Genomic DNA, 26,633 nt, shown 5'->3' on the forward strand with positions numbered 1-26,633 from the left:
CTAGTTTCCCTTGTGTTTGTCTTTCTGGGTCTGGGCTACCTCACTTAGCATAATTTTTGCAGTTCCATCCATTTGCAGATGCCATTTTTCTTTGCAGGTACACGTACCACATTTTTCTTATCTACTCATCTGTTGATGGACATCTAGGTAGAGTCATTTCCTAACTATTGTCAATAGAGCAGCCAACCAAAATTACTTTGTTGCTACTTCATAACTGGAATTTCGCTACCATTGTGAATAATAATGCAAATATCTGATATGTAACCCCCCCAGAGGGGTTGTGACCCACAGGCTGAGAACTACTGTTCTACAGCAAATAAAGCTTTATGACCAGGAACCATATTGCTTGAGCATATGGTAGTTCTATTTCTTGCTTTTTGAGAAACCTCCAGATTGGTTCCAACATGGATGCCCTAGCTTACACTCCAACCAACAATGCATAAGTGTTCCCCTTTGCTGTACCCATCTTATCTTATGTCTCATTATTTTATGGGTGACACACACTTTACATTTTGGTTCCCTTTTTATTACCTGGTGACTAGTTGTTTGTGCTTTGGCCTGTATATGGGTGACATCTTCACGAATGTTTGCTTACACATTTTTGTGATCCCATATTTCTTGAGTCCATATCTAGAAGCAGAGTTGTTGTATTGTAGGGTAATCTTGTGTTTAACCTTTGAGGAGCTGGCGTAGTTCCAACACTTCTGTTCCCATCAAGCAAGTATATGAGGATTCCAGTTCTCACCAGTATTTATCACCATTCTTTTTTGAGTCATCCTAATTAGTGTGAAGTGATATCTCATTGAAGGTTGGGTTTACATTTCTCTGATGGTCAGTCATGTTGATTATCTTTTCAGGTGTTTCTTCTCATATCCTTTACCACTCTTCTTAGTTATACATCCTTTTATTATTGAGTCATGTGTTTTCTAGATACAAGCATCTGATCTGTGATAATCAAATATCTTCATATGTGCTATTTTTCCACTCGTTGATGGTGTCCTGAACAGGTTCAAATTATTTGATCCTGCTTTTGGCTTCTTACCTAAAAAACCATGATCCCAAAATTTCATAGTGATATTGTCTTCAAGGTGTTATTTTCATTATTTACACTTAGATTTTGATTCATTTTGAAATCTTTTAAAGCATATTTTCAGGTAAGAGGCATTGTATTTTAAAAGCTTCCTTTCTCATCGCTTATCTATTATGTAAACAGGTGCTGGTCTGCAGAACTCAGAAACATTACAGCTTAAATAGTTTTCCATTTTCTTGGTTCTGAAGGTTAGTGAATTTTTCTTAGGATGTTCAAAAACAAGGGAGTAACATTTATCGCCTGTGCTCAGGGATTATCAGGCTAGTGAAGATGTGAAATATGTGATTTAAATACCACACTCTTCATGACAATCTTCTTTGTTACATTCCTTGGCAAAGGGAGAACCAGGAACTCACTGGCCTGTATTCCCCAGTGGCTTGGAAATCCCCATAATCCCAAGGAGATGCAGAGTTTAAGTTTCCAGTCATCTGGCTAAGTGGTATTGGCTAGTTGAACCCCCTCCTCTGTGTTCTGTGTGTTAGTTATTGCTTCTTGTTGGCCAGCTTTCTTTGTAAGCAGGTATCCTCAGACTGATTCTAAGCTCAGAAAAAAGAGGTGAGGACTTACATTCTGCCTTGTGGGATAATAGCTCATCTACCAGGGCATTCATTTATGATCTTGCTGGATCTTCACCTTAACATTTTTTTCTTCATTTTCATCCTTGGCTGCCATTCTCAGAGCCAGAAGAGAATAGGGCCTCTTATCTATTGATGATGTGGAATCTACATGACCTTAGGAGTAACACATTCCTTTCTCTGCATATTAAAACTCTGCTGTAGAGGAGGGCAGTTGGAGGAACACAGGAGAACCAAATAGAACAGCACAAAAGCTTTAAAATGACACTCATAACTGTGTGTGCTAGCCTATAAGTCATTTTAAAATTGTGCTGTATTTTTCTTACAGATTGCAATGTATAAAGTTAGACTTGTGCACAAGTGATATCAGCAAATGCATTTTTATAATAGTCAGTGGCTAAAGAGTGCTTCAGAGCCAAATAAGAGGGCTAATGACCAATCCTAGATATATTGAACCAGATAATAAAATTGCAGTATGCATGAATTAGATATTTTAAAGAGCATTGGCAGGACAGCTACTTGTATGACTCGTGTACTTGTTCCAACAACGTGACTTTTGAGTCCCCTAGCTGTGCTTTTCAGTGTCCATTTCCTGTTCCTTCTGCTTGCTTGGTGTGCTCTTATCTTGTCTCACTAAAGGGACTGCAAGTTCTTGAAGGGTAAAACTCCTTCCATTGTTTTCTACTATTTCAGAGGTAACGTTGAGTTGAAAAATGTCTTAAACATGATGCATGTTCATCATAGACAGAAATAACCATAAAATGATTTTTAAATCATGTAGCAAAAAAAAATAAGCAAGTGGCAACTATATATAATTCAATTATTCAGTGGGAATCAGCTGGGTTCATATAGGTTCCAAACAGGTTTCTGGACATAACTGTAACATGTGATTTGTCATACATGGAACTATGAGCTACTTTGAATGATCTTCGTGGAATTGTGTATTGTAGATTTGTTTTCAAGTAAGTGATTATCATCTGTTATCATTTTAAGAAATTGCCATTATATACACTGTAATGGACTAGATTTTTATGGACATTAGATGGTATAGTTTTTAGTCTTATAAATAACACTTGGCTGAACATTTTTGCGACACATGTTGCACCTTTGCTGTTTTTCTTCTGGAAAAAAATCTAAAATTGGAGTTTGTAAATAAAAGAAGATATTTATGTTTATGTGTTTGTATTTTACATATCATGTTATCCCAACTTTCAAACTCCTTTCTAGAGTTGTGGCTATTACATCCTCACCAGCAATGCACAGGGGCCCTGAGTGCAGCTCAGTGGTGTAGCTTGTGTCTAGAATGTCAAGATCCATGAACAATCCTGTCACTAAAACAAAACACCTACCATAAAAGCTTAGGAGAATTCATTTCCCTACACTCTTCTAAGTGCTAGCTTTTCTCAGACTTGGCATCTTAGAAATGAGATAGAACAAAAATAGCAGTTCGTTCTGTATTAATTATGTACTAAATTGAATGTTTATCCACAATTTATGTTTTATCATTAAACTAGTACCTGTGTCTTTGTCCCATTTTCCTTATTCATATTTCTTATTGATTTGTAGGCATTTGCTATGTGCATAGATCAGTAACTTAAAGTCTGTGTTTTGTCACTTCGTTTTTTTCAGGCTACGTTATCATGACCAGTGGCTGTAGAGCAACCCAAATGTCCCACTGTCTGAGTTTTTTCATTGCTTCCCTTTAGGAATTCCTACGTCCGTCTCAGACATCTGTGCACAAATACCTGGGTTCACAGCACAAACATCCCCATTGACAAAGAGGAAGAAAAACCTGTGATGCTGAAGGTAAGTCCGGAACTTGGCTGACTCCCCTTAGTCTTGTGCTCTGATAAAAGGGCTCCTTTGACAACAGGTGGGGAGATAGGGAACTTTGGAGAATTTCCCTGTTGGTTTTCTTCTAGCTTTGGTAAGAGTATAGTCATGACCAAACTTGATGCCATGAAAATTTTTATTTCAAGGGATCTGGGTGAAGCAAGCTCGGGGCTGGCTTTGAAAATAAACAGACCTTTTATTTTATTCCATTCCTCTTGAGCAATTCTCTTCATTTCGTGTCTAACATGATTTTGGCTACAGGAATGTTTGTACCTTGGGATACGTTGATTTCTGGTTGATTCCCCCTGCATCTATAGTATTTTTTCTCCCTCAGTATATATAATGAGTATCCTTCTTTGTGTATCTAAAAGAGATTTTCCCACCCCCCCATTTACCATCACTCCTCTTCTCCACCATTTCCTAAGCTTATATAGCATAAATACACATGGGATTTTTCTTTCTATATTTTTTTTCTCCTATGGGTATGTTCAGCCTCATAGAAAAATTGAAAGAATGGTATAGTCTCTATGTTCTATAGAGTCAGTAATTGCTGTTTTCTGTATTTATTTTTCTCTGTTAATAAAATGTTAATTAATTGTAAGAATCTTACAGCCTCCCTGTGATTAAAAAGAAGATATAAAATTACAGTTATTCCTATTGCATGTATTCACCCTTATATTTCCTTCTGCTCTTTCTTTTCTTACCACATAGTGCATATTCACAAAGAAATAGCTCTTTGTAACTTAGTAGTGCTGTGTGTAATGAATATACACAATGCAGTTGTAAAAAAATTATTTAAAAATATAATAGCCCCCCTTACTACCTCACCAGTCCCCACAAAACTAATTTCCCACTTGGAGAACATCCTTGTAGAAGTTTTCTATGTCTGCTTTATACTGATGCCAAGAGAGCTCCCAAGTTCTTTGGATTGCCCAATATCCTGTAAACAAAGTGTTTGATTAACGTCTTACTTTCCCAATCAAGATTATCCTGCAACAACTCCCTTGACTTTCAGATTGGTACCTCTCCTCTGAAGGAGGACAAGGAAGCATTTGCCATAGTTCCTGTTTCTCCTGCTGAGGTTCGGGACCTGGACTTTGCCAATGATGCCAGCAAGGTGCTGGGCTCCATTGCTGGGAAGTTGGAAAAGGGCACCATCACCCAGAACGAAAGAAGGTGAGGGCCTCCTTCAGGTACTGACACAGCAGTCCTGCTCTGTGGCTAGACTTACAAAAGCCCTGGGGGAGCGGGGGGCACGGAAGATGATCAGGTTTCTAAAAAGCTGTGCATGAGACGGGCAGGCCTGAACATTCATGGGCAGCTTCAAATTATGATTCCCAGAAACAGGGCCTTTTCTATTCACCTGTGTTTTGTTTTATTTGAGTCATGCTCTGCAGATCAGTTGGCCTCAGCTGTGATTTCTAGGGAGCTAGAAAGCATGAGTCTTCTTCTCTGTACTTTGTTCATAAAGCCTGAACTTACAGGCAATGTTTTTAGCCTGTTGAAGTTTGAATACTTTCTTTAGCAAGCTCTGCTCTCCTAAGGTCTGTCACCAAGCTGCTGGAAGACTTAGTCTACTTTGTCACGGGTGGAACGAACTCTGGCCAAGATGTTCTTGAAGTAGTCTTCTCTAAGCCCAACAGAGAGCGGCAGAAGCTGATGAGAGAACAGAATATTCTCAAGCAGGTCAGTGAGCCTTGGTTTACTTTGGGGTTAACTTTGTGAGAAGCCTGAGGGATCTCTGCTCGTACAAAGAGCCATGATGACTCTAACCCAGAAGACATACAGTATGGATTATTGTTTAAGAGTACTGATTTCTTACAGCAATTTTTAAGTCTGTAGCAAAGTTAGGTGACAAGAGAGTGTCTTCCTGTATCCACTGCCACTGTGCCAATACCCTGCAGCAGAACAGAACATCACACTCAGTGAACATAGATTGATACATCACTATTACTCAAGGTCCATAGTTTGTGGTCCTCTCTTTTTTTTATTTTATTTTTAAATTTAAATTAGAAACAAGGTTGCTTCACATGTCAATCCCAGGTCCCTTTCCCTTTCCTTCCCCTCCTCCCATGCCCTCCTACCAATCCCCCCCAATACAACCTCCTTTCTCCAGGGAGGGTGAGGCCCTCCAAGGGGGTGTCCATAGTCTGTCATTTCATCCAGGGCAAGGCCTAGACCCTACCCCAAGAGTCCAGAGTGAGAGTGCATCTCTCATTATGAGATGGGCACCCAAAGTCCATTTGTATGCCAGGGATAAATACTGATCTACTACCCAAGGCCCCATAGCTTTCCTAGGCCTTCTCACTGTCACCCACATTCAGGGTGTCTTGATCAGTCCCATGCTGGATTCCCAGCCATTAGTCTGGGATTCAAGAATTAACCCTTGTCAGGTCAGCTGTTTCTTGGGGTTAATTGTGGTCTTCTCTTGATGCTGTACGTGAGTTTATCTTGGTATTATTGCCATAAAAATCTACAAAACATTTTCCCTGTCCCCTCAATTTTCTGCTCTACCTGTTCATCCATGTTCTTCCATGACTCTTTGCAACAACTCCTCTTTTAATTGGGATCATATTTTGCCTTGTTCAGACTGCAGTATATGTAGCTTGCAGCCTTTTCAGATATGTAAGACTCTCCATGTGTTCTCATGGCTCAATAGCCCAGTCCAGTTGATGGGTACCATATTTGCTGAACATGAGCCATGTAAGTGTTCACCTACTAGATACCCTAAGAAGTGTTCAGATGACATCTTTATGTTCTTCAAAAATATTATAATGTGCCATAGTTCCTTATGGTTACTTCATATATTTAGGGAATTTGCAGTATTTGACAAACCAAGAAGGCCTATATTAACTCTTATGGACAGCTCTGGTGATCATCTCTATTTCCATAAACAATGAATAGTAGTTTACAGAAGCATCTAGATGACATTCGGTTTGTTATGAGTCACCCCTTTCTGTTACTGTGACAAAACACCTAGAAATAATCTTGTAGAGAAAAAGTCAGCTGCAGGAGTTTTGCTCTGTCCACGGTCACTAACCTGGTCACTCTTGGCCTCTGGTGTAGTTCATGTTGGTGGGAAGATGTGCTGGGGCAAAGCTGCTCTCCTCTGCATGGAGTAAGCAGAGAACTTGCTTCTATGAGCAAGCCTCTTCTATGAAACCCATTCAGCTGTGAGTCTGCTAGTAGCTGTGTCCCCCCAAGAGGATCAGAGCCTTCATGACCCAGACACTTCCCAAAGGACTCACTTATCATCAGGGCTGCATCAGGGACCAAGCCTTTACCACAAACTTTTAGGGCCCTTTAACATCCTGAGTATTGACAGTATTAAGTTCGAGGGAGAAGCATGACAAAGCCGTACAGGAAGCACACTAGATACACAGTGTACTTCTCTAAAGCTTCGATAGAACTGCTTAGTGTTTCCTTGGAGCTTGCTGGTGACTGAAATGAAGAGACTAGTTACAAAGCCCCATAGTTCTCTTTGAGAATTAGGCATGAGGAATCCTTCTTCCTGTTGGGCTATGATAGACAAAATTCATATTTCAACAAGGCTGGAAGTCCAACAGTAAATTACATCCGAATGTTTAATGTGTTGAATCCCAGATTAGAATTCTGGCTTACTGCCCTTGTTCATTCCCATAATAGCCATCCCATGAGGGGTTAAAACTGTGTTGGTCAATTCTATAGGGCACTGTACTTCTGAGGTTTACAGTTGCTGTCTGTCTTAATCCTTAATACTTAAGTACTATAGATACTGCACTTTGTGTTTTTTTCTGGTGAGAGAACAAGTTTTCTTTGGCCGTGATTTGCACTCTTAGTCAGTGTTCCTGAGATCAAATCAGTCTAGTTGATAGCAAAGAATTACATTCATTTTGTTCTTACTAGGATTGTAATCTAAGAGGCACCAAATCCAGACGTCTTTGGAAAGTTTTCTAAAGTTTTGTGAGATGATAGCTGTTTTTACAGTCTAATCCACAAGCAGGTTGGCTAATTGCATCCTGTTCCTGAATACTTATGGTTGGTGTGGCCAAGGTCACAGTGTGCTACAGGAAAAGGGGTGGCTAGTCTAATGAAACCAGGCAGATAGTTTCCAAACTGTTATGAAACCTACTGAATCGCCTTCTAGAGGCTGCAGGCCTGCTCAGTATTTGAGGTCGGCCTGTACCTGCATGGGCATGCACAGACAGCTGAGTTCAAAAGTTGGACTGTGGGAGTTTGTGAAACCTGGCTCAGCAAGTCCGCAAAACTTCAGTTTTAGTGCCTGGATCAATGCTAATCTGTTTTGATTTTCCCTCTGGCAGAAGTCAAAAAGGTATATCATTTCAACTGAAAATCCCCTCCCTGTACTGTGCTAAATGATGCTCCACCGTATGTGTGAGGACTGATGAGGTCTAGGTGGGCTGAATGTGTGGAAGCCCAGCCCAGCCGATTGACAGATGTAGGTTTCAAGTCTCTTGATGAGTTTGAAGAGAAACCTTTCCATATATGTTGTTTTTCTTTAATTGTTTTGTCCCTATTCATCACCTGCAACTCTGCCACCACCAGCAGCAGCTAGGCCGCAAGAGCTCTTTCAAAGCTATGAAGGAAACATATTTCAGTCTCTGTCCCACCACTAAAGAACTTAAGAGTCAAAGGTTGAGGTAGAATCCTGCTTCCCAGAGAGGCTAAATGGCAAGCAGCTCACCTAGCTCACCTCGTAGCATCTCTCAAGAAGTCCTCATGCTTTTTCTCACTCTTCCTTATAAACCCTTCTCCACCTAGCTCCTCCCTGCAACTTCCTGTCAGCTAGTTGCTGACCCAGCCTCCTGACCACAGGTGAATTTTATTTAATCAAACATATCTTTGCATCATTAAACTCATGTTCCAGCCCATAAGCAAAAGTAGCATACCTTAAAATACTATTCTACAACACATAGAATCCTGCTACTCCTATAGGTGTGTATCTTCCTGGAGAGGGCGAGTTAGAGTTTAAAACAAACACTGATGGTATCCCGATCTTTCTTTTTACAAACAGATCTTTAAGTTGTTGCAGGCCCCTTTCACAGACTGTGGGGATGGCCCGATGCTTCGGCTGGAGGAGCTGGGGGACCAGCGCCACGCACCTTTCAGACACATTTGCCGACTCTGCTACAGGGTCCTGAGACACTCACAGCAAGACTACAGGAAGAACCAGGTGGGGATTAAGATGACTACAAGTGATTGTTGGGTTCTTCCCTGAAGTTCATGTTTACTCATGAGTTTTAAGTGATATGTACCTTGTATTTAATGGGTAGATAATAATCGACTATTAAATTTGTCCCTAAAAAGGAAACGCATGTTTGACAAGTCTGGGAGGAACATGTGTCACAGAATCCTTGAGAAGGCTTCTAGAGAAGCATCACACAGTTCCTTGTAAATGTGTGTAATTTTTAGGTATCAATTTTACAAATAAGAAATATAAAAGGTACTGAGAAATCTCTTTTGTGAACACATTTCAGTGAAATTTGTATTTCCGAGATTGGTGTTATATTTGCAGTACATGTATATGGGAGTATATGTGTGCATGTTCTCTGTGTATGTTGTATATGCACGTATGTGTGAGTGTGCACTCCTGTGCTGGTGGAAGTCAGAGGAGGGCATAAGGTGTTTTGCTCCATCACTCTCTTTCTCTTCCTCTGAGATAGTATCTCTCACTGGATCTGGGTCTGTGCTGGCAGCTAGTTAGCAAGCTCTAGTGAACTTCTGTCTTCTTCCAGTTCAGAGCTGGCGTTCCAAGTGTCCATGGCAATGTATGGCATTTTGTGTGGGAGATGAACATTTTTATTAGATTGTCATGCTTGGGCAAGAAGCACTCCACCCCACTGAGCCATTTCCCTCTTTCTACATATGTTTTCTTTTTTTAAATTTATTTATTTATTTGGTTTTTTTGAGACAGAGTTTTGTTGTGTAGCTTTGTAGACCAGGCTGGGCTTGAACTCACAGAAATCTACCTGCCTCTGCTTCCCCAGTGCTGGAATTAAAGGCATGAGCCACTACAGCCCATCTTATTTACTTTTTTATTTTCTGCACATTGATGTTTTACCATAGGTGTCAGGTCCCCTGGAACTAGAATTACAGACAGTTGTGAGTTGCCATGTGGGTGCTGAGAATTGAACCCAGATTATCTGGAAGAGCAGTTAGTGCTCTTAACCACTGAGCCATCTCTCCGGCCCTAACATAGGTTTTCATGTTGTGTTCCCATAAGGCTTAGGCATGAAATGATCCCATGTTTAAGACATAGATTGTTTTCTTCCTGCCCTCCCTTCATGACCTCTACCATTGAAGGTTACTTTTTCTTGATTATGGCTCTAAATCATTTGTGCTGATGTTCTAACAAAGTGACTGTAAGTCTATGTGTATATTATATATAGATTTGCATTTTGTCCATAAATAGAGGAATTTATCTCTCTCTCTCTTGCGCACGCGCGCACGCGCACGCGCACACCCACACCCACACACACACACACACACACACACACACACACACACGATACACATTCCTCCGGTGAAGGTAATGGTGTAACAAAGAGCATGGCAACTCTAAAGACACCGAGAGATGTGTTGATGGATCATTGGTTCTCAGCCAGAGTGACTCTGTCCCATAAAGAACATTTGAATGCTTGGCAACCCTTCTGCATGTTACATCTTGGGAGAGCTCATATTATAAAATGGGTAGGAACAGGGATACTGGGAACTACCCAGCAGCACCTCAACAAAAAGTGATCCAGCTTATGTCAATAGTGCTAAGACAGGACAGTCAGCATTATATGTAACACTGAGGGTGTGTGCTGTCACCATTATGTTCCTTGGGGTACAAACTTGTTTCTTAAGGTTTGCCACTGTGTCGTGTCTTTAAATTTAAACTTCCTTTGTAGTTAAAGGTTTTCATTATCATGAAAATAATATTAATGTTTGTTAGCAGGCTGCAGATTTTTTTAAAGCCTACCTCCATCACATTCATATGAGATAGGTCTGAAGACATTAGCCTGCCTCTGTCTTCATTCTTTAGGTAAAGGGACATCAGGGATGTAGCGTGTGCCACGACATATCACTTGGACACAATGAAGCCAAGCTGATCCTTCTTGCTGCTGCTGCTGCTGCTAGATTGGATATCTCTGCTTAGTAGTTTATGGGTCCTGTAGCAGTTGGCAGAGCTGTATCTCTAAAGGCTGGTGAACTCTCAAACATGCATCCTTCAGGATAGACTGCAATGTGGCCTGTGTTTGCTGTGTTATACCTGAGTAGCTCCTGGACTTAGGACTCAGGGGAATAATTTAGAGCCAGTTTGAAGGACTGCTTGAATTTTAAGCAAGAAAACAGTCTGTCTTGGCTAGAACTATCTTAGTTGTGTGTGTGAGTGTGCCTGTGTCTATGTCTGTGTTTGGAGGTGGGAAATATGCAGAGAGAGCAGAGCAAGCATTGTACCAGGGAAATCTCTTTCTATAGAACTGAAGTACTGTTCAGAAGGGGCTCCCTTGGTTCTACAGATAATATTGCTGTGGAATATGATGTTTGATTTTCAAGGAGGGAAGCCAAGACAGATCCATGCATTTGTGAATTACGATTGATTATCCTTGATATTACCAACTCTCTTCTAGCTGGATTCATTTTTCTTTATTTTCTTTTTGAGATAGGATCTCACAGTGTAGTCCTGGTCTGCCTGGAATTCTCTATGTAGACCAGACTGTGCTTACACTCACAGAAATCTGTCTTTCTCTGCCTCCCAAATGCTGAGGTTAAAATGTGCCACAAACCTACTGACTTTAAAAACTGCATTTTTAGAGGGCTGGGGAGATGACTCAGTAGCTAACAGCTTTGGCTACTCTTATATATAGGACCCTGAGTGCCATCTGTAACACCCTCCTCTGAGCTTACAATAACCTATACCTCCAGTTCTAGGCATCCGATGCCATCTTCTGGCAGCTGTGGGCACTGTACGTGTGTGGTGAACTTAATATACATAATAGCAAAATACTCGTACAAGTAAAAAAGTAAGTTTGAAAATGACTTTTTAAATTCAAGAAAAAGAAAACTCTGCGGACTGACATTCCAGGTGTCCAGATAGGTATTAACCATCCCCAGAGGAATGAGGATGGTTAAGTTATACTGAGTTAGTAATGAATTCAGAGCTGTGCAGCTGCTTCTGACCCTATTTTAAGATTGAATCAGTAGATTAAAACCGATGTTGTGCATTGAAAAGAATCACATGTAGACTATAAGATTTTTTTTCCTTGCTGATATAGTATGATAGGTTTCTTAAAGGCTGCAAGGGTTTGTGTTATCATTGCCCTGGGATAGAGATTGAAGAAAGATGCCCAGAGTCCTTTTCATGTTGAATCATAGTTCTCATATACTGCTGCTAGTTTTTCTTTTATTTTTTTTATTAAACTTTGTTTGACATTTATTTATTCATTTTGAGTGCTTTACCTGCATGTAAGCCTTTATGCCAGAAGAGGGCATCAGATCCCACAAGAGATGGTTGTGAACCACCACATGGTTGCTGAGAATTGAACTTGGGACCTCTGCAAGAGCAGCCAGTGCTCTTAACCTCTGAGCCATCTCTCCAGCTCACTGCAAGTTTTTCTAATGTTTAACTGAATCATTCCGTCTTTTTCTCTCTCCTGTTGCCTTGTGTTTCTTTCCCTAAAAGGAGTACATAGCCAAGCAGTTTGGCTTCATGCAGAAGCAGATTGGCTATGATGTGCTGGCTGAAGACACCATCACTGCCCTGCTCCACAATAACAGAAAACTCCTGGAAAAGCACATCACTGCGGCAGAGATAGACACATTCGTCAGCCTGGTTCGGAAGAACAGGGAGCCCAGGTGAGGCACCAGAGGGGAGGAGGCGTCTGTGCATCTAAGATGTGAGACAGTAGCTACCCTTGGTGATGTGTACTAGGCTTGCTGTCCTGGGACCTGGCAGCACTCAGTTTTCCAGCATCCTTTGATGAGTGGTGGCAAGAATGTGGTATTAGAACCACGTACAGCAGCTTCCATCTTTAGTGTTCACAAGCTGCTCACATTTCCTTTCCCCAACTCTGTTGTTATTTGTGTTTTGAGACAGAGTGTCTATAGTTCTGGCTGTCCTGGAACTCGCTCTGCAGATCAAGCTGACCTCAAACTCACAGCGATTTGTCTGCCTCTGTCTCCTGGATGCTGGGATTAAAGGTGTGCGCCAACACTGCCTGGCAAGGATGTGGTGTTGGAACCACTTGCTGCAGCCCCGTCTTCACTGCTTCGCTGCTAACTTTTCCTCCAACCCCCTCCCTGCCTCAGTTCCTTTATTTGTTAAATGAGCAACTGTAGATACCTATGAGTTGCCAGTCACTTGGCACACAGTAAATGACATTTGTTTTTGGTCACTCACTTTTTAGGCCTTGTGGCTCTAAGAATTCCTGCCCATATTGTCTCCATGCTCTTTGATATGGTTAGTTGTGTGGTGAATGCTTTATTAAATTTAAGTGAGTTCTTCCGACCCTCTTATACACACAGATCTGCCCCCATTCCTTTTGAATGAGATTTCAGGGGGCATGGGAAGTAGTTCATAGCACAGCGTCATCAGTCACACTGCAGAGCTCATAGTGCTGCTCTAAAAATGACCACGTCCACCTGTACCTGGCATCTCCAGAAGCCCATCTTCATGAATCTTCTTATCTAATCCCCAGGAAAACCCTTAGAAATGTATACTACGTCTTTTCTTCTAGATTAGGAAACCATCTTGCAGTCAGGTTAAGTAATATCTCCAAGTGATACTCTGTAGCAGTGTACAGCCAGTTAGTGTCACAGCCAGCCTGACAGCCCAGGCTTCCAGGAATCAACTGGCCCTGGTTCCTCTGGTCCCAGGGCCTTCACTGTCTCTTCCTGATGAGAACTTCCTTCTTGTCCTGCTCTTCCTCATCACCTTGGTCCTGTCATCTTTCCATTAGCCTCAGTCATTTTTTTCTCTTCTGCTTGATTATTTTTCTTCCTTTTTTCACCTGCCAAATCTAGATCTCTTGTGGTCACTGCCCTCAAAGTCTACAATATGCCTGACTTCTCTTGAGAAGGGAACGTAAGACTTGTCTATGTGAGGAGGACTGGGGCTCCCCTATGCCTGCTCTGTGTTCAGCATCCTGCTTTCTTTCTCGGTAGGTTCTTGGATTACCTTTCTGACCTCTGCGTGTCCATGAACAAGTCCATCCCTGTGACCCAGGAGCTCATTTGTAAAGCTGTGCTGAATCCTACCAATGCTGATATTCTGATTGAGACCAAGTGAGTACCATCTAGGGACATAAACTAAAGATAAGAATCAGATGCTAAATGGGTGTGTTTGCTCATGGGGGAACAAACCTACACTAAAGACAAGGGTTAGATGTTAAATGGATACGCATGCTCATGGGGAATAAACTAACTCCTTCATCTCTTCAGAGTTGGTCTAATGTTGGTTGGTAGCATTTCACCTTTGTTTCATAGGCCTTGTTTAGGAGAATAGTTGAGCTTGCTTTTAGCTTGCTCTTGTTGTGAACTTCTGTGCAGAAGGACACTTGCTCTGTATACCTTAAAATATACTGTGTCACTTACTTTGTGCACTGTGAAATTGTATAAGCCCACCAGGGAGCATTTGACACACAGCTTAAAGAGTGGAAGAGCCTTGTAAGTTCTATAATTCATTAAAAATGAAGATTATAACAAATATTCATTGTTAATATTAATCGGTATTGGGAAGAGATATATTATCATTGTTCAAAAATGGATGGATGGTTCAGAGAGTGTAGGCATCTGTTGCTGAGCCTGATAACCTGAGTTCAACCCCCTGGAACCATGTGATGACAGTAGAGAAATGATTCCAGCAAGTTGTCCTCTGACTTCTACACATCCACTGTAGCCCACATCAAATAAAATGTAATAAAAATGTTTAGGTAGTGCCTATTGGTCCTCAGTAAAGTAGTGATAATAATTATTGTTGATGATAGTCATACTTACTATTATTACTGCTTTGGTAATAGCAGTAATTCATTTTTAGCAAAGGAGAATTTTTCATGGTGATTATACTGCAGCAGTATAGGCAGTATTAAAAAGAGGTAAGGCATAAGCTAGAGGTGTAGTTTTTTTTCTTTGTTTGTGACTTAACTTGCATTAATGTAAGTGCCTCAACCTTGGCATTCTGACATTTGGGGTAGATGACGTTGTGGTAGCAAATGTCCTGTCACTTTAGGAAGTTTAGCAAAAGTGTCCCTGGATTGTGGCTGTTCAATGTTAGTAGCACTTCTGTGACAAGCAAAAATGTAGCCACGTGTGTAGTGTGGAGAAAAACTGTCCTAGTTAAGAATTCTCAGGTTAAAGCACATGAAGACCACAGAGTTTCTTCATGGCCCTGCCACTGGGAGAAATAAAGAACAAAGTGGCTTTCTGTGTGTTTCTAGGCTGGAAGAGAAGCACGACTTCAAAGGATTTTATAAAAACTGAGCTCTGTTTCTCTTTTTTATGCAGGTTGGTTCTTTCTCGTTTTGAGTTTGAAGGCGTTGCCACTGGAGAGAATGCTCTGGAAGCTGGAGAGGATGAGGAAGAGGTGTGGCTGTTCTGGAGGGACAGCAACAAAGAGATACGTAGTAAGAGTGTCAGGGAATTGGCACAAGATGCTAAAGAGGGACAGAAGGAAGACCGGGACATCCTCAGCTACTACAGGTGAGTGGGAGGCATGCTGGGCGTGGACTGAGGGGCCCCACAGTGGTGGTACTTGGGAGCAGATGGTTTTCTTGTTGATGATTCTAAGACAGTGGTTCTTAACCTGTGGGGGTTAAACAACTCTTTCACAGGAGTCGCCTAAGATCATAGAGCACAGAGATCATTACATTATGATTCATAACAGTAGCAAAATTAGTTATGAAGTAGCAATGAAATAATTTTATGGTTGAAGTCAACACAACATAAAGGGTCGCAGCATTAGGAAGGCTGAGACACTGCTCTGAGGAATGGTGTGGTATCTGTAGTAAGGTTGTCCAACAGAAAGACATACGGGTATTTTATGAGTGGAAGGTCCCGTGGACTCATAGTCCATCTTTGTCTGGTTGTGTGTCCAGGTCATAGGATGGACAAGAGCTTGCTCCAGCCTCTGTTACACTTGACCCATACAGCACTGCTAGTCTATAGTGCAGTCAGCAGCAGGCAGGCTGCAGGGTCAGGCTGTATCTGTTCAAGTCTTCATCTGTTTACTTAACTAGCCTTTTGACTTTGGCTGAGTTTGAGTTTATGTTTCAAAGCCCTTATCTTCAAACTAGGGATAATAGTGTCAAACTTCTAGAACATTTACAGAAAGTCTCTCCTTGTATATGCATGCACCTGTATTTTTATATTCTATTTATCTGTGTGCATGTAACAAATATATGATAAAACCAGGGGTTTGCACTAATACAATTTGTGCAGCCCTGACCTAATAATTCAGAAACTGAAATACAGAACTGTTGGGACCCCAAGTATGATGCTCAAAAAGGTTGAGATTTTTGGGGTAGTTTATATTTTCAGATTAGCAACACAAAACTGGTAAAAGTTTATGCAAGAACACCAAAATCTTAGCAACTCTAGCACTCGGCACTTTGGTGCGGTGCATTTCTTATGCAAGGGTGCTCACTGCGTGCTGTCAGTTCTTGCCTAATGCCACAGATGCATTCCGGCTGTCACCCTCCAGTTTCCATAGCTCCCTTAAGCTGCTGTCATTCCTGGGATGTTCACCTCCTTGCTTGTGTTCACTGTATGTCATCACTGTCCACCTGTGCTGGTCACCTCAGTCCCTATTCCTGGTCTCCGCTCCAAGGCAAGGTCACCTGAAGCAAAGGAAAAGAAAAGAAAAAGAAGAGAAGTTACCTGCCAAATGACTCTAAAATAAAAGGAAAGGAAAATTAGTACTTCCAATATTTCCTAATAAAATAGACAAAATTTTGCACTTAAAATGCCTTTTCTTACCCTATATTCTGGTCTATTCTCTTTTATATATACATGTGATAGCCTTTTTAAAAAGTTCTTTGCTAATTTTTAGGGCATTTTATTTTATGTACATGAGTTGCCTGCATGTATGTATGTGCATGACTGCATGTGTGCTCACTGCCTATGGAGATGAGAAAAGGGCATTGGATTCCTTAGAACTGAACCTATAAATGGTTGTGAGTCACTATGCATATGCTGGACACTGATCCTAGGTCTTCTGCAGGAAGTACACATGCTTGTAACCACTGACTCATCTCTGCAGCTCCTCCTTGTGTGTTCATGCTGTATTACATGTGTACATATGTATGTTTCCTACTCCTCAAATTGTATATAAAAGCTACCCTGCAGCAAATACCATTCTAAAGCTCTCCTTCCTGCTCTTTCTAAAATATGTATGTGAAGATATAATTTCTGTGTTAATGGAGGCAGACAGATTCTTTAACTTTGACTGCTGTATGCCTTCTACTTTGCATTTGACATTCCATCATATGCCACAGTTGAGTTCTTCATGTCACATGAAGGGCACACCCTCACTTAATTCTGCATACACACATGGGTTTCCATTCCCTATGAAGAGGTGGATTGATGGAAACTCATGTTTTCAACTTTGCTGAGCCGTCTGAAACGGAATGATTCAATCACATTTTAGCAGTAGTAACTTACGTGATAGAAAATCCGAAAGATATTGTAGAATTTTAAAAAATAATTTACTTTTATTGTATGTTCATTGGTGTTTTTCCTGCATGTATGTATGTGCAAGGATGACAGATATCCAAGAACTGGAATTACAGACAGTTGTGAGCTATCATGTGGGTGCTAGGAATTGAACCCAGGTCCTTTGGAAGAACAGCCAGTGTTCTCAAACACTGTGCCATCTCTCCAGCCCTGATATTGTAGAACATTATACTTATATGAAGAATGTCTTTGATATTTCCTGCATGATCTTTGATGTGTGTAAAATACAGGGGTGAGGCAGAAAGATATCATTTCAGGCCTAGTCATTTTCCCTATTTATTTTATAAGATGGAGATTGCAAATGTAATCACATGATGACAAGATTGCTTTGACACAACTAGGCCAATGTGTGACTATGGGATGCTGGCCCATACTCTGGAATACCTTGAACTCTTCCTTCATCTCCTTAGTTCAGAATCCAAAATTAGGTGTACAACAATCATTTAGGGATGCTGGTATATAAGTTCAGATGACCATATGTCACTCCTATGAAATCTGAGGCCACCTGGACTCCCCTGTTGAACTACCCTCATACTGACTTATCTCTTGAGCATGAGCCTTCTGTTATTTTTCTCAGGTATCAGCTTAACCTCTTCGCAAGGATGTGTCTGGACCGCCAGTACCTGGCGATCAATGAAATATCTGGCCAGCTGGATGTTGATCTTATTCTTCGCTGTATGTCTGATGAGAACCTACCCTATGACCTCAGGGCATCCTTTTGCCGCCTCATGCTTCATATGCATGTGGACCGAGATCCTCAGGAGCAGGTGACCCCTGTGAAATACGCCCGTCTGTGGTCAGAAATTCCCTCCGAGATCGCCATTGATGAGTAAGCCTGGGTGCAGCTCCCTGGAGAGATCTTATGTCACTTAAAAATCCCATGACTCTAATGTTTTGCGTACCAGCAGAGAAACCACGTATGTGACCTGGTGAAATCATAGGAGAAAGAAGAACTTTTTTCCCCTTTCAGATTTAAATTGAATCGTGTAGTTAGCAAATATTGTTTACTTCCTCAAGAAAATAGGATGCCAGGACTGTGTTTTTTCTGTCTCTTATTTAGCTCTTTTCTTCTGGAAATATCTAAGTGTGTACTGTGTGCCAACATTGAAGAATATTAGTGCAGAATATAGAAAACTACCTCTATGATAGTCAGGACAGACAGACAGTAAACATGATGAGTGACTGTATATATAAGTGTCCATGCTAAGGAAGGAGGTGTAAAGTTGGGCCCAGGTTGGAAGATGCTGTCTTTGGAGGTTGAGCAGCCTGAAAGGGCCTGGCTGGGTAGAGTTTGACATTCTGCTTCTTTCCCCTCTCTTCTCCTCTCAGCTATGACAGCAGTGGGGCATCCAAAGATGAAATTAAGGAGAGGTTCGCTCAGACGATGGAATTTGTGGAGGAGTACTTAAGAGATGTGGTTTGTCAAAGATTCCCCTTCTCTGATAAGGAGAAAAATAAGCTTACGTTTGAGGTAAGGCATGATGAAATGGTCTCTGAAGTTTTATCACTGGTCATTTTTCTGTGGAGTAAGAAGGAAATATTTTAATCCTTGGTGACTGTATCACAGTGCTCTAGTTTTGAAACACAAAAAGAATTTGGGTCAGATTTTTTCCAGAAAAAAAATAGAGCAGTTGCCAGTTAGGTAGACTCATCATCTGAGGAACATAAACCCTGTTGCTTTGATATTAAACTATTTTCAGGACCACCATCACTCTGTAGGAATTATGTTCCAGAGAACTGCAGTGTCCTTATTGGTTATGATTTGGTATACCCTTGGCAAGTCAGGATACCAACTGATTAGGCCCATTTTTTATGAACTTGTCATCAAAGCAAATGAGTAGTTTTGTAAGCTTGCATTTCTTAGTTTCCTTTCTTGTGAAGCAAAATGAACTTTAATTAGAAACAGACAGCCAGATGTATGCCTTCTCTGACCATGGAAAAGGGCATGATCTGACATGATTAGCTAGTCAGCATCAGACTGAAACAGGAGGACAAAGGTCATTGAATACCAATTTCTTCTTCTTTTAATTGCAACAGGTTGTGAACCTAGCCAGGAATCTCATATACTTTGGTTTCTACAATTTTTCTGACCTTCTCCGATTAACCAAGATCCTCTTGGCAATATTAGACTGTGTACATGTGACCACCATCTTCCCCATTAGCAAGATGGCAAAAGGAGAAGAGAATAAAGGTAACAATGATGAGGAGAAGCTGAAGAGTGAGTATCTGAAGTGTCTGTACCGAGAGATGCCCTCCTGGCCCATGCTGTTTCACTCATGCCATGCCCCATCTTGTGGCCTCCTATCCTGTCCTTGTCCATTCTCAACACTGGGGACATATCAATAGAAATTACATCTGGAAAGGTTTCCATTGACTCCAGTGCCCATCAACTGTTGGTCATTCTCAGCAATTTACTCTTTCCTTTGCATCTGTCTTGAGTCCTTCCATGTGTCTTACTGAATAATTTGAAAGTTACCTTGTGTTTTAAATGTTTAGCCCTCTAAAACCCAAGTCTTGCCATCTGTTCTCAATGTTTCTGAGACACTTGATGATGATACTCCTATATTAAAATGAAATAAAGGGAGCACTTGGATCTTGGGATTTCTTTTCACTTTGTGAATAGGAAAATCCATGACTGTGTGTTTATTTTTCCTGTATTTGGGGGTCAGAATATGCATAGAATAACCACCATGTACCAATGATTAGCTAACTTTCTATAGCTTGAATGGAAAAGGTATATGACTCAATTCTCCCTCTTTGTCAAGTCCCTGTGAGATGGTGTTTTGCATACATTATAGCATTGAGTTCTGTCATAGGACTGTTTATATAGGCTCAGGAAACTGAGCCTCAGAAGTGAAGTAATATATTCAGGACCAAGCAGTTTTTGTTAGAAGCAGCAGTGTTTATGCCCTGCTAACTTATATTCCTATTTTATGCACAATAACAAGCATACACCTTTGATGCTGAGTCAAATTTGGTGCTGGAATTAATAAACAAACACTCCCCATTGGATGTCAAACCATGTTCTTCCCTTTGCTCTCAGAGGCCTTAAATTGGTCATGCTTATTAACCTCTTGGGTTCCTTGGGTCGAGAGAGTATATCAGCACAGGGATGTGTTAAATAGTTTGCCTAGAAATACCCATACTCCTAATCAGATGCTTCAGGTTCTCCCCGGGAAGGTCATGACCATGATCTGTCTTGGTGCTTTCTAGGCAGTAATGTGATGAGATCAATCCATGGAGTTGGAGAGCTCATGACCCAGGTGGTACTTCGGGGAGGAGGCTTTCTGCCCATGACTCCCATGGCTGCTGCCCCTGAAGGAAATGTGAAGCAAGCAGAACCAGAGAAGGAGGACATCATGGTCATGGACACCAAGTTAAAGATCATTGAAATACTCCAGGTATGGTGCAGGGAACTAGACACTCATAGAATCTCCGTTTAATATCTCTTTGCTCTGATAGGGGCAAAATGTTCACCTCATCCCTGTGTATCATTTCAGAATTGACTCCTTTTAATTCTTGGTTATCACCTACCCCTTCCCATCATGGCTTTGTCTATTCTGTCATCCCATACCTTCCTTCAGTTACCTTAGCTTTGCATCACAGCTGGCCTCCCTTTCTCTGTCCAAGCCATTGCCTTTACTGTTCATTCACTGTGCTTCTCCAGAGTTCTATTAGCATTGCAAAGCCCACCACTTTCTCCTGCCTCCTCCTTCTCTTCCTCCTCCCCCTCAATGTTCTGCCATTTTCATCCACCCACCTACCCACCCATGAATGTTAATTGATACCAGATCCATCTCCCTTTTAGCACTTGAAAGCAAGCAATGAACAAAATCCATTAAAGTTCTGATCCTAAACAGCATAGGCACACACCATCTAAAAAGTATCAACGCTTACTTATTTAAACATAAAAACGAGTCAGCTGGAAGCTGGAGAAATGACAGTGATTAAAGGCATTTAGATGCTTTTCCAGAAGACCTGGCTTTGATTCCCAGCACTATATATGGTGGCTCACAACCATCTGTGACTCCAGTTCCAGGGAACTGGATGTCTGTCTTCAGGCCTCCATGAGTACCAGGCATGCTGGTGCTGTGCAGACAAGCATGTGGATAAAAAGTCATACATATATAATAAAAGTTAATTATTTTAAAGAAGAAGCGTGGGCTGATTTGGAGAACGCCAAAGGTGGGGGAGGGGCAAGATAATGGTTTTTGATGGAGTTGTAAGAGAAGACCTCTGTAGTAAGGTGGCTTGATGAAACCCAGATGCAGTGAGAGCTGGCCATAGGCATATCAGGACATCTTAGGACTTAGTGAATGAAGAGAGTCTAAAGTGGAGTCTGAAGGTTGCTTTCAAGAAGGAATGGGAGATGGTAAATCACACAGAATCAATAAACATTGCCACCCTTATTTTTTAGAATTATTAAGCCAGTTAAGTAGCGGTTAACATGGTACCTACTGTGTTTCTCTTCTTAACATGGCTAATGTGAGTCTTCCCACTAAGGAACTTGTTTGAGGACTAAAAATTATGTACATGGAGCAGAAAGAGAGCAGCACAAGCTGTTGGGAGTTCAGAGATGTAATGAGGCCAAGAGTCTCAAACTGAGAAAAACCTTAGACTTCTTCCTCTCCACACACAAGGAGTTGGCTTGCTCTTACAATTATTCATCTGTTCTCTCCTAACATGATTGTTTCCATGTGGTGTGTCAATTGCTATATTCCTACAACTGGAAAAATAGTAAAACAAAAGGAACCCTTCCTTCCTGACTAAGTATTGCTCTCTGCCCATCTTCCCACCTTTCTGTGTATTTCCCCCAGCCTCCTGAAAGCCATCTGAGTGTCCTTTAAATCTATCCAAGTTGATACCTAAAAGTAACGATTATAGCTGGTTTTGCATAATACTGAATTTGAGGTTCTGGAAGGACACCAAACAGGATGTGCAACAGTCACTTGGGAACATGGACTAATAGTTTGGAGACAGGTCAAACATCTGTCTCCATCTGGTATCGGTGACAGCCTGAAATTGGGTAAGGTCACCCAGAGGGCTAAGCAGAAGCTAGGAGGGTGGGGAAGGAATGGTCTCGGTAGGATGCTTAAATGATGCAGCTGGCTGACTTTTCTTCTGGGTTCTAGCAATAATCTTTTGGAAAGTGTCTGCAGCAGTAGAGGGATGAGGAATATAGGAAGTTAAGAAAATGAGAGCCCAGGGGGCTAGACCTAAATCAGAGGAGGCAATCAGAAATTTGTTGTAAAAATAAATGAAGTGAATTATTGGAAGTAAAAGCAAAATTTCTGTCAGTTCTATTCAATTGAAAGCAGACAACTTCAGGCCCAGAATTGGCATTCAGTCTTTACTGAAATATAGTCATGTTTTATAGAGGATGCAGGCATGAATGATGTAGTATTCCAGGTGTTTAATTCATCTTCAGGATACCAAAGTCTGCACTGGAAGCTAAGGTGTCTCATGGCAGACTCATGTGCCCCACAGAAGTATGTTATTGTTAAAATGACGGTTGAAACCTAAGCCAGATATTTGACTCAGTGCCTAAGGTAATTGATGTTGCTGATACCAGACCCTGCCAGAGTGCAGCGGCTTGGCAAAGTGTTAAAGATGGTATGTTAATGTAACCAAAGTATTTCCATTTCTACTTGAATCTGTAGTTTATTTTGAATGTGAGGCTGGATTATAGGATCTCCTGCCTCCTGTGTATATTTAAGCGGGAGTTTGATGAAAGCAATTCCCAGTCATCAGAAACATCCTCCGGAAACAGCAGCCAAGAAGGGCCAAGTAATGTACCAGGTTAGTGATGCCAGCCTGGAGTTTCAGCCACAGAATGGGATCTGGGTGTGATGGCACTTGAGGTTCCAAACAGTATCTTCCAGAAAAAGTAAAATGTGACTGCTCTTGAGGATTGCTGTGTTTTAAGGACTCTTAGATCAAGAGCATATTGGGAAAAAAGTAAACATTGCTTCTGGGGGGGGGGTAGACCTTATGCCTTTAGGAACTGAAGACAGCTGAAGTTTATAGTGTTGGGATTACCTATAAAGCAACCCCAAACCAACAGAATCCCAAAAGTATTTTCCAAGGAACTTGACTGTCCATAGGCAAATTTTGTTCTGCATTTGAAGTTCTACTCAGCCATAAAATAATGGAGAAGGCTAAGGGAAAGACAGTGGTTGACATGATTCCCAGACAGCCCAAGCCTTCTTTGGATTGAGGCCATCACTTTCCTTTAGTAAAAAAAATGTGAGGTTTAAGAGTCATCTGGGCTATCCCTGCTCCATAGCTTTGTAGGCTATGACTCTGGCAGATTTGAGGGTTGCCCGTGAGCATTGCTCTTGAAGCACAATAGGGTAAGTCCATGAGAAGTCCAGGACTTGTTGTATCTGACCTCCTGTTCTCTCACCTTTCAGGTGCTCTTGACTTTGAACACATTGAAGAACAAGCAGAAGGCATCTTTGGAGGAAGGTAAATATGCTTTGATTGCCTATGTTAGGATAGTTCGAGAGTGTGGAAGGCAGCCTTCTATAATTCTCACCGAGTTTTTTTCTTGGGCACACTACTATTTAGCCTTCAGGTTCATGTTCTTGTACTGCTCTGTTTGAAGCTTCTGAGTCACAGAACTAAGGTGGTGCACATGTCCTGCAGATAGGTCCCTGAGCTCTGAACAAGTAATGCAACAATAACAACAAAAATAAATAAATAAAAAAGAAAACCCCACAATCTGACCTTTAATTATGTCTAATGGGAAACCCTCTTAACATCTCCGGCCTTAATTTTAACATAAAACATTATTACTATGGACTCACATACCTGCAAGAATAAATATGCTACATGCACAACAGTTATAATTAGCATATTTTGTTTGATTGCTTTTTTTCTTAGTAATACGCATCTCCAAAAGTCTTAAGAACTTGAACACCAAGTATTTCTCACAGTTCTATGGGTTGACAGGGGCCTCTGCTAAGCAGTTCTTCTAGTCACTGTTGGGTCTGCCAGACAACTGTAGTGATCAAGTAGCTGTGAATGGCACAGCCTGCCTGTTTGACTCATATTTCTGGTGCCTCCAAAAGAATATGTTAAAGCTGAGGTTTCAGCCCCGCTCACTTGGCTAGCTTGTGCTTCTTTACAGAGCTGTGGCTGATTTCCAGAACAAATGTTCCAAGACAAGCCAACAGTAAGCAAGTGCTAATTACACATCCGCTTGCACTGTGCTTGCTCATGTTCTATTGGCCAAGGCCAGTGTTAGTAACAAAGGGAACTACACAATGATGTACACAGGGCAAAGGTCCAGTTTGCTAGGAACTGTGAATGTTAGCAGTCTGCCTCAGTGCTCAAACTAAAAAAAAATAAACATGGAACTTGAGGCACATCTGTTTGCAGTATTTTGAGTTCACAATGACAACACTAAGTGTCATATGACAACTCAGGTCTCCAACCATTTACCTCATCTTGAACAGCAGTGAAACCATCATGCCTTTTTAGGTATAAAGTGTTTATGTAATATTCCCACATCGGGTCCTCTCTGTGCTTTTCTTACTAGCTTGCAGCCATGAAGGTCTCCCCATTTATCATTCATGCAACTGTAGATACAGCATAGGTGCTAACATAGTAACTGTCCAGTGGTGACCAGCTGTGAAGTGATTTATCATTCATTTCAGTGTCTGGTTATTGATCTACATTATGTAAATGGCGCAGTAACTATCATAGATATTGAAGTTACCCCTGATAAATATGTTGGCTGTATCTCTTTTGGAGCAGACTAGTTTTTTTATTGATTCATTCCAACATTTCAATGCAGGAATCATGGGATCAAACCAGTTGGTGACAGTATACATGTAGAACGAAGAGTTGTGGTTTGAACACTTGTGTAGACACTTGACATTGCCCATCATCAAAACGTATGGTGAGCAGATTTGGTATAGTTCAGGATACCTAAGAGCTACAGACTAGACATTTTCAAAGACGATTTTTCATTACAGATGAATTAGTTAATGCTGTTACAGCATTTTAAACAAAAAAGCTTGGATGAAGCACATCCATTATAGATTTTGGAGCACAGTCGACTTGCAGTAGAACACTGTAAGTTAGGTGTCATGAATCTTATAATATCAGCCCTGTTAGGATCATAAGGACTTTGACTTAAAATATATAGTTATAACATCTTAATTGTCCATTCTCACATTGTAGCTGAAGGTGAAGCACAATTGCCTTGTAAAAGAAGTTGATGAAAAGTAAGGTTCCAGTGCATAGTGTTTGAACTGCAGTTCCGCTCTGTCAGGGTTCACATGCATGATCCTGACTCTAGGGTTTACTTGGTTTCTCCCTCTTTCTGTGTTCCTGTAGTGAAGAGAACACACCACTGGACTTGGATGACCATGGTGGCAGAACCTTCCTCAGGGTCCTGCTCCACTTGACAATGCATGACTACCCACCTCTGGTGTCTGGGGCCCTGCAGCTCCTCTTCCGGCACTTCAGCCAGAGGCAGGAGGTCCTTCAGGCCTTCAAACAGGTACTTCCTGTTGCCAGTATGGCTGTTGGTTATCAAAAGAACTGTTGTGTGTCATATGCAATGAAAAGATTTTGTCTGTATGTGTGTCTGTGTGTGTACATTTTAAGGTTCCTGTAATCAACGGATTGTGTTCATTAAGGTTCAACTGCTGGTTACCAGCCAAGATGTGGACAACTACAAACAGATCAAGCAAGACTTGGACCAGTTGCGGTCTATTGTGGAAAAATCAGAGCTGTGGGTTTACAAAGGCCAGGGTCCTGATGAGACCATGGATGGTGCCTCTGGTGAAAATGAACATAAAAAGACTGAGGTGGGTAAAACCCAAGTTAGGTTTCCCAAGTGGCTTTCCTGCTTCTTTAAACAAAGGCACATCCTCTCCTAATCTTAAATATAAATGCAGATGATAGGGTGGGCCTAAATCCCAAGAGCTGCTTGCTACATAGCCAGGTTAACAGTTTTCTCTTAGGAAATTAGCTACAAAATCTAAGTTAAGATGTATTTCTGGGCAACCATGGGCCACATAGAAGAGACTAGTTGAGTGAAGTGTAGCACTAGATTTCCCACAGAGATGCAGTAGGGAATGGCCTCCTGTGACCATGGCATCTTCTTCCAAAGGTTGAAGAATAGGCGAATGTATTGGACAGCCTGACTATTGAAACACAATGCAGAATGTGTGTGCTTTTCTTAATGTGTGATGTTTACCTAGAAGTAGGCCATGAGAGGCACCGACCACATGTATGTTCTTTTGGCCCTAGGAGGGGAGTAGCAAGCCGCAAAAGCATGAAAGCACCAGCAGCTACAACTACAGAGTGGTGAAAGAGGTGAGCTGCCCCTGCCTGCCTTGTCCTCATCGTTCTCTAGGGAGCTTTATCAGTGATAGGCACGTTGAAGGCACGGTGACTCGAGCTCT

The 26,633-nt window shown here is 41.4% G+C and overlaps 1 protein-coding gene across 9 annotated transcripts in view; it reads left to right on the plus strand.

Moving 5' to 3' along the window:
• The window catches only part of Itpr1 (inositol 1,4,5-trisphosphate receptor type 1), a 343,520-nt gene that overhangs the window by 149,574 nt on the left and 167,313 nt on the right, over positions 1–26,633 (plus strand). For 5 of the 9 annotated variants that reach the window (XM_021224854.2, XM_013110376.3, XM_005066178.4 and 2 more), the window contains 16 exons: positions 3,372–3,471; positions 4,514–4,674; positions 5,043–5,184; positions 8,513–8,671; positions 12,167–12,339; positions 13,648–13,767; positions 14,986–15,180; positions 17,789–18,040; positions 18,541–18,682; positions 19,249–19,402; positions 20,425–20,612; positions 22,872–23,010; positions 23,625–23,679; positions 25,558–25,723; positions 25,863–26,033; positions 26,479–26,544. In XM_021224854.2, the coding sequence (XP_021080513.1) occupies positions 3,372–3,471; positions 4,514–4,674; positions 5,043–5,184; positions 8,513–8,671; positions 12,167–12,339; positions 13,648–13,767; positions 14,986–15,180; positions 17,789–18,040; positions 18,541–18,682; positions 19,249–19,402; positions 20,425–20,612; positions 22,872–23,010; positions 23,625–23,679; positions 25,558–25,723; positions 25,863–26,033; positions 26,479–26,544 (2,383 nt within the window). Of the gene's footprint in view, positions 1–3,371; positions 3,472–4,513; positions 4,675–5,042; positions 5,185–8,512; positions 8,672–12,166; positions 12,340–13,647; positions 13,768–14,985; positions 15,181–17,788; positions 18,041–18,540; positions 18,683–19,248; positions 19,430–20,424; positions 20,613–22,871; positions 23,011–23,624; positions 23,680–25,557; positions 25,724–25,862; positions 26,034–26,478; positions 26,545–26,633 lie in introns of all 9 variants that reach the window. The other 4 variants (XM_021224857.2, XM_013110375.3, XM_005066174.4 and 1 more) reach the window with 1 other exon arrangement.

Source organism: Mesocricetus auratus, unplaced genomic scaffold (assembly GCF_017639785.1).
Source record: "Mesocricetus auratus isolate SY011 unplaced genomic scaffold, BCM_Maur_2.0 Super-Scaffold_100676, whole genome shotgun sequence".
Lineage (NCBI taxonomy): Eukaryota > Metazoa > Chordata > Mammalia > Rodentia > Cricetidae > Mesocricetus > Mesocricetus auratus.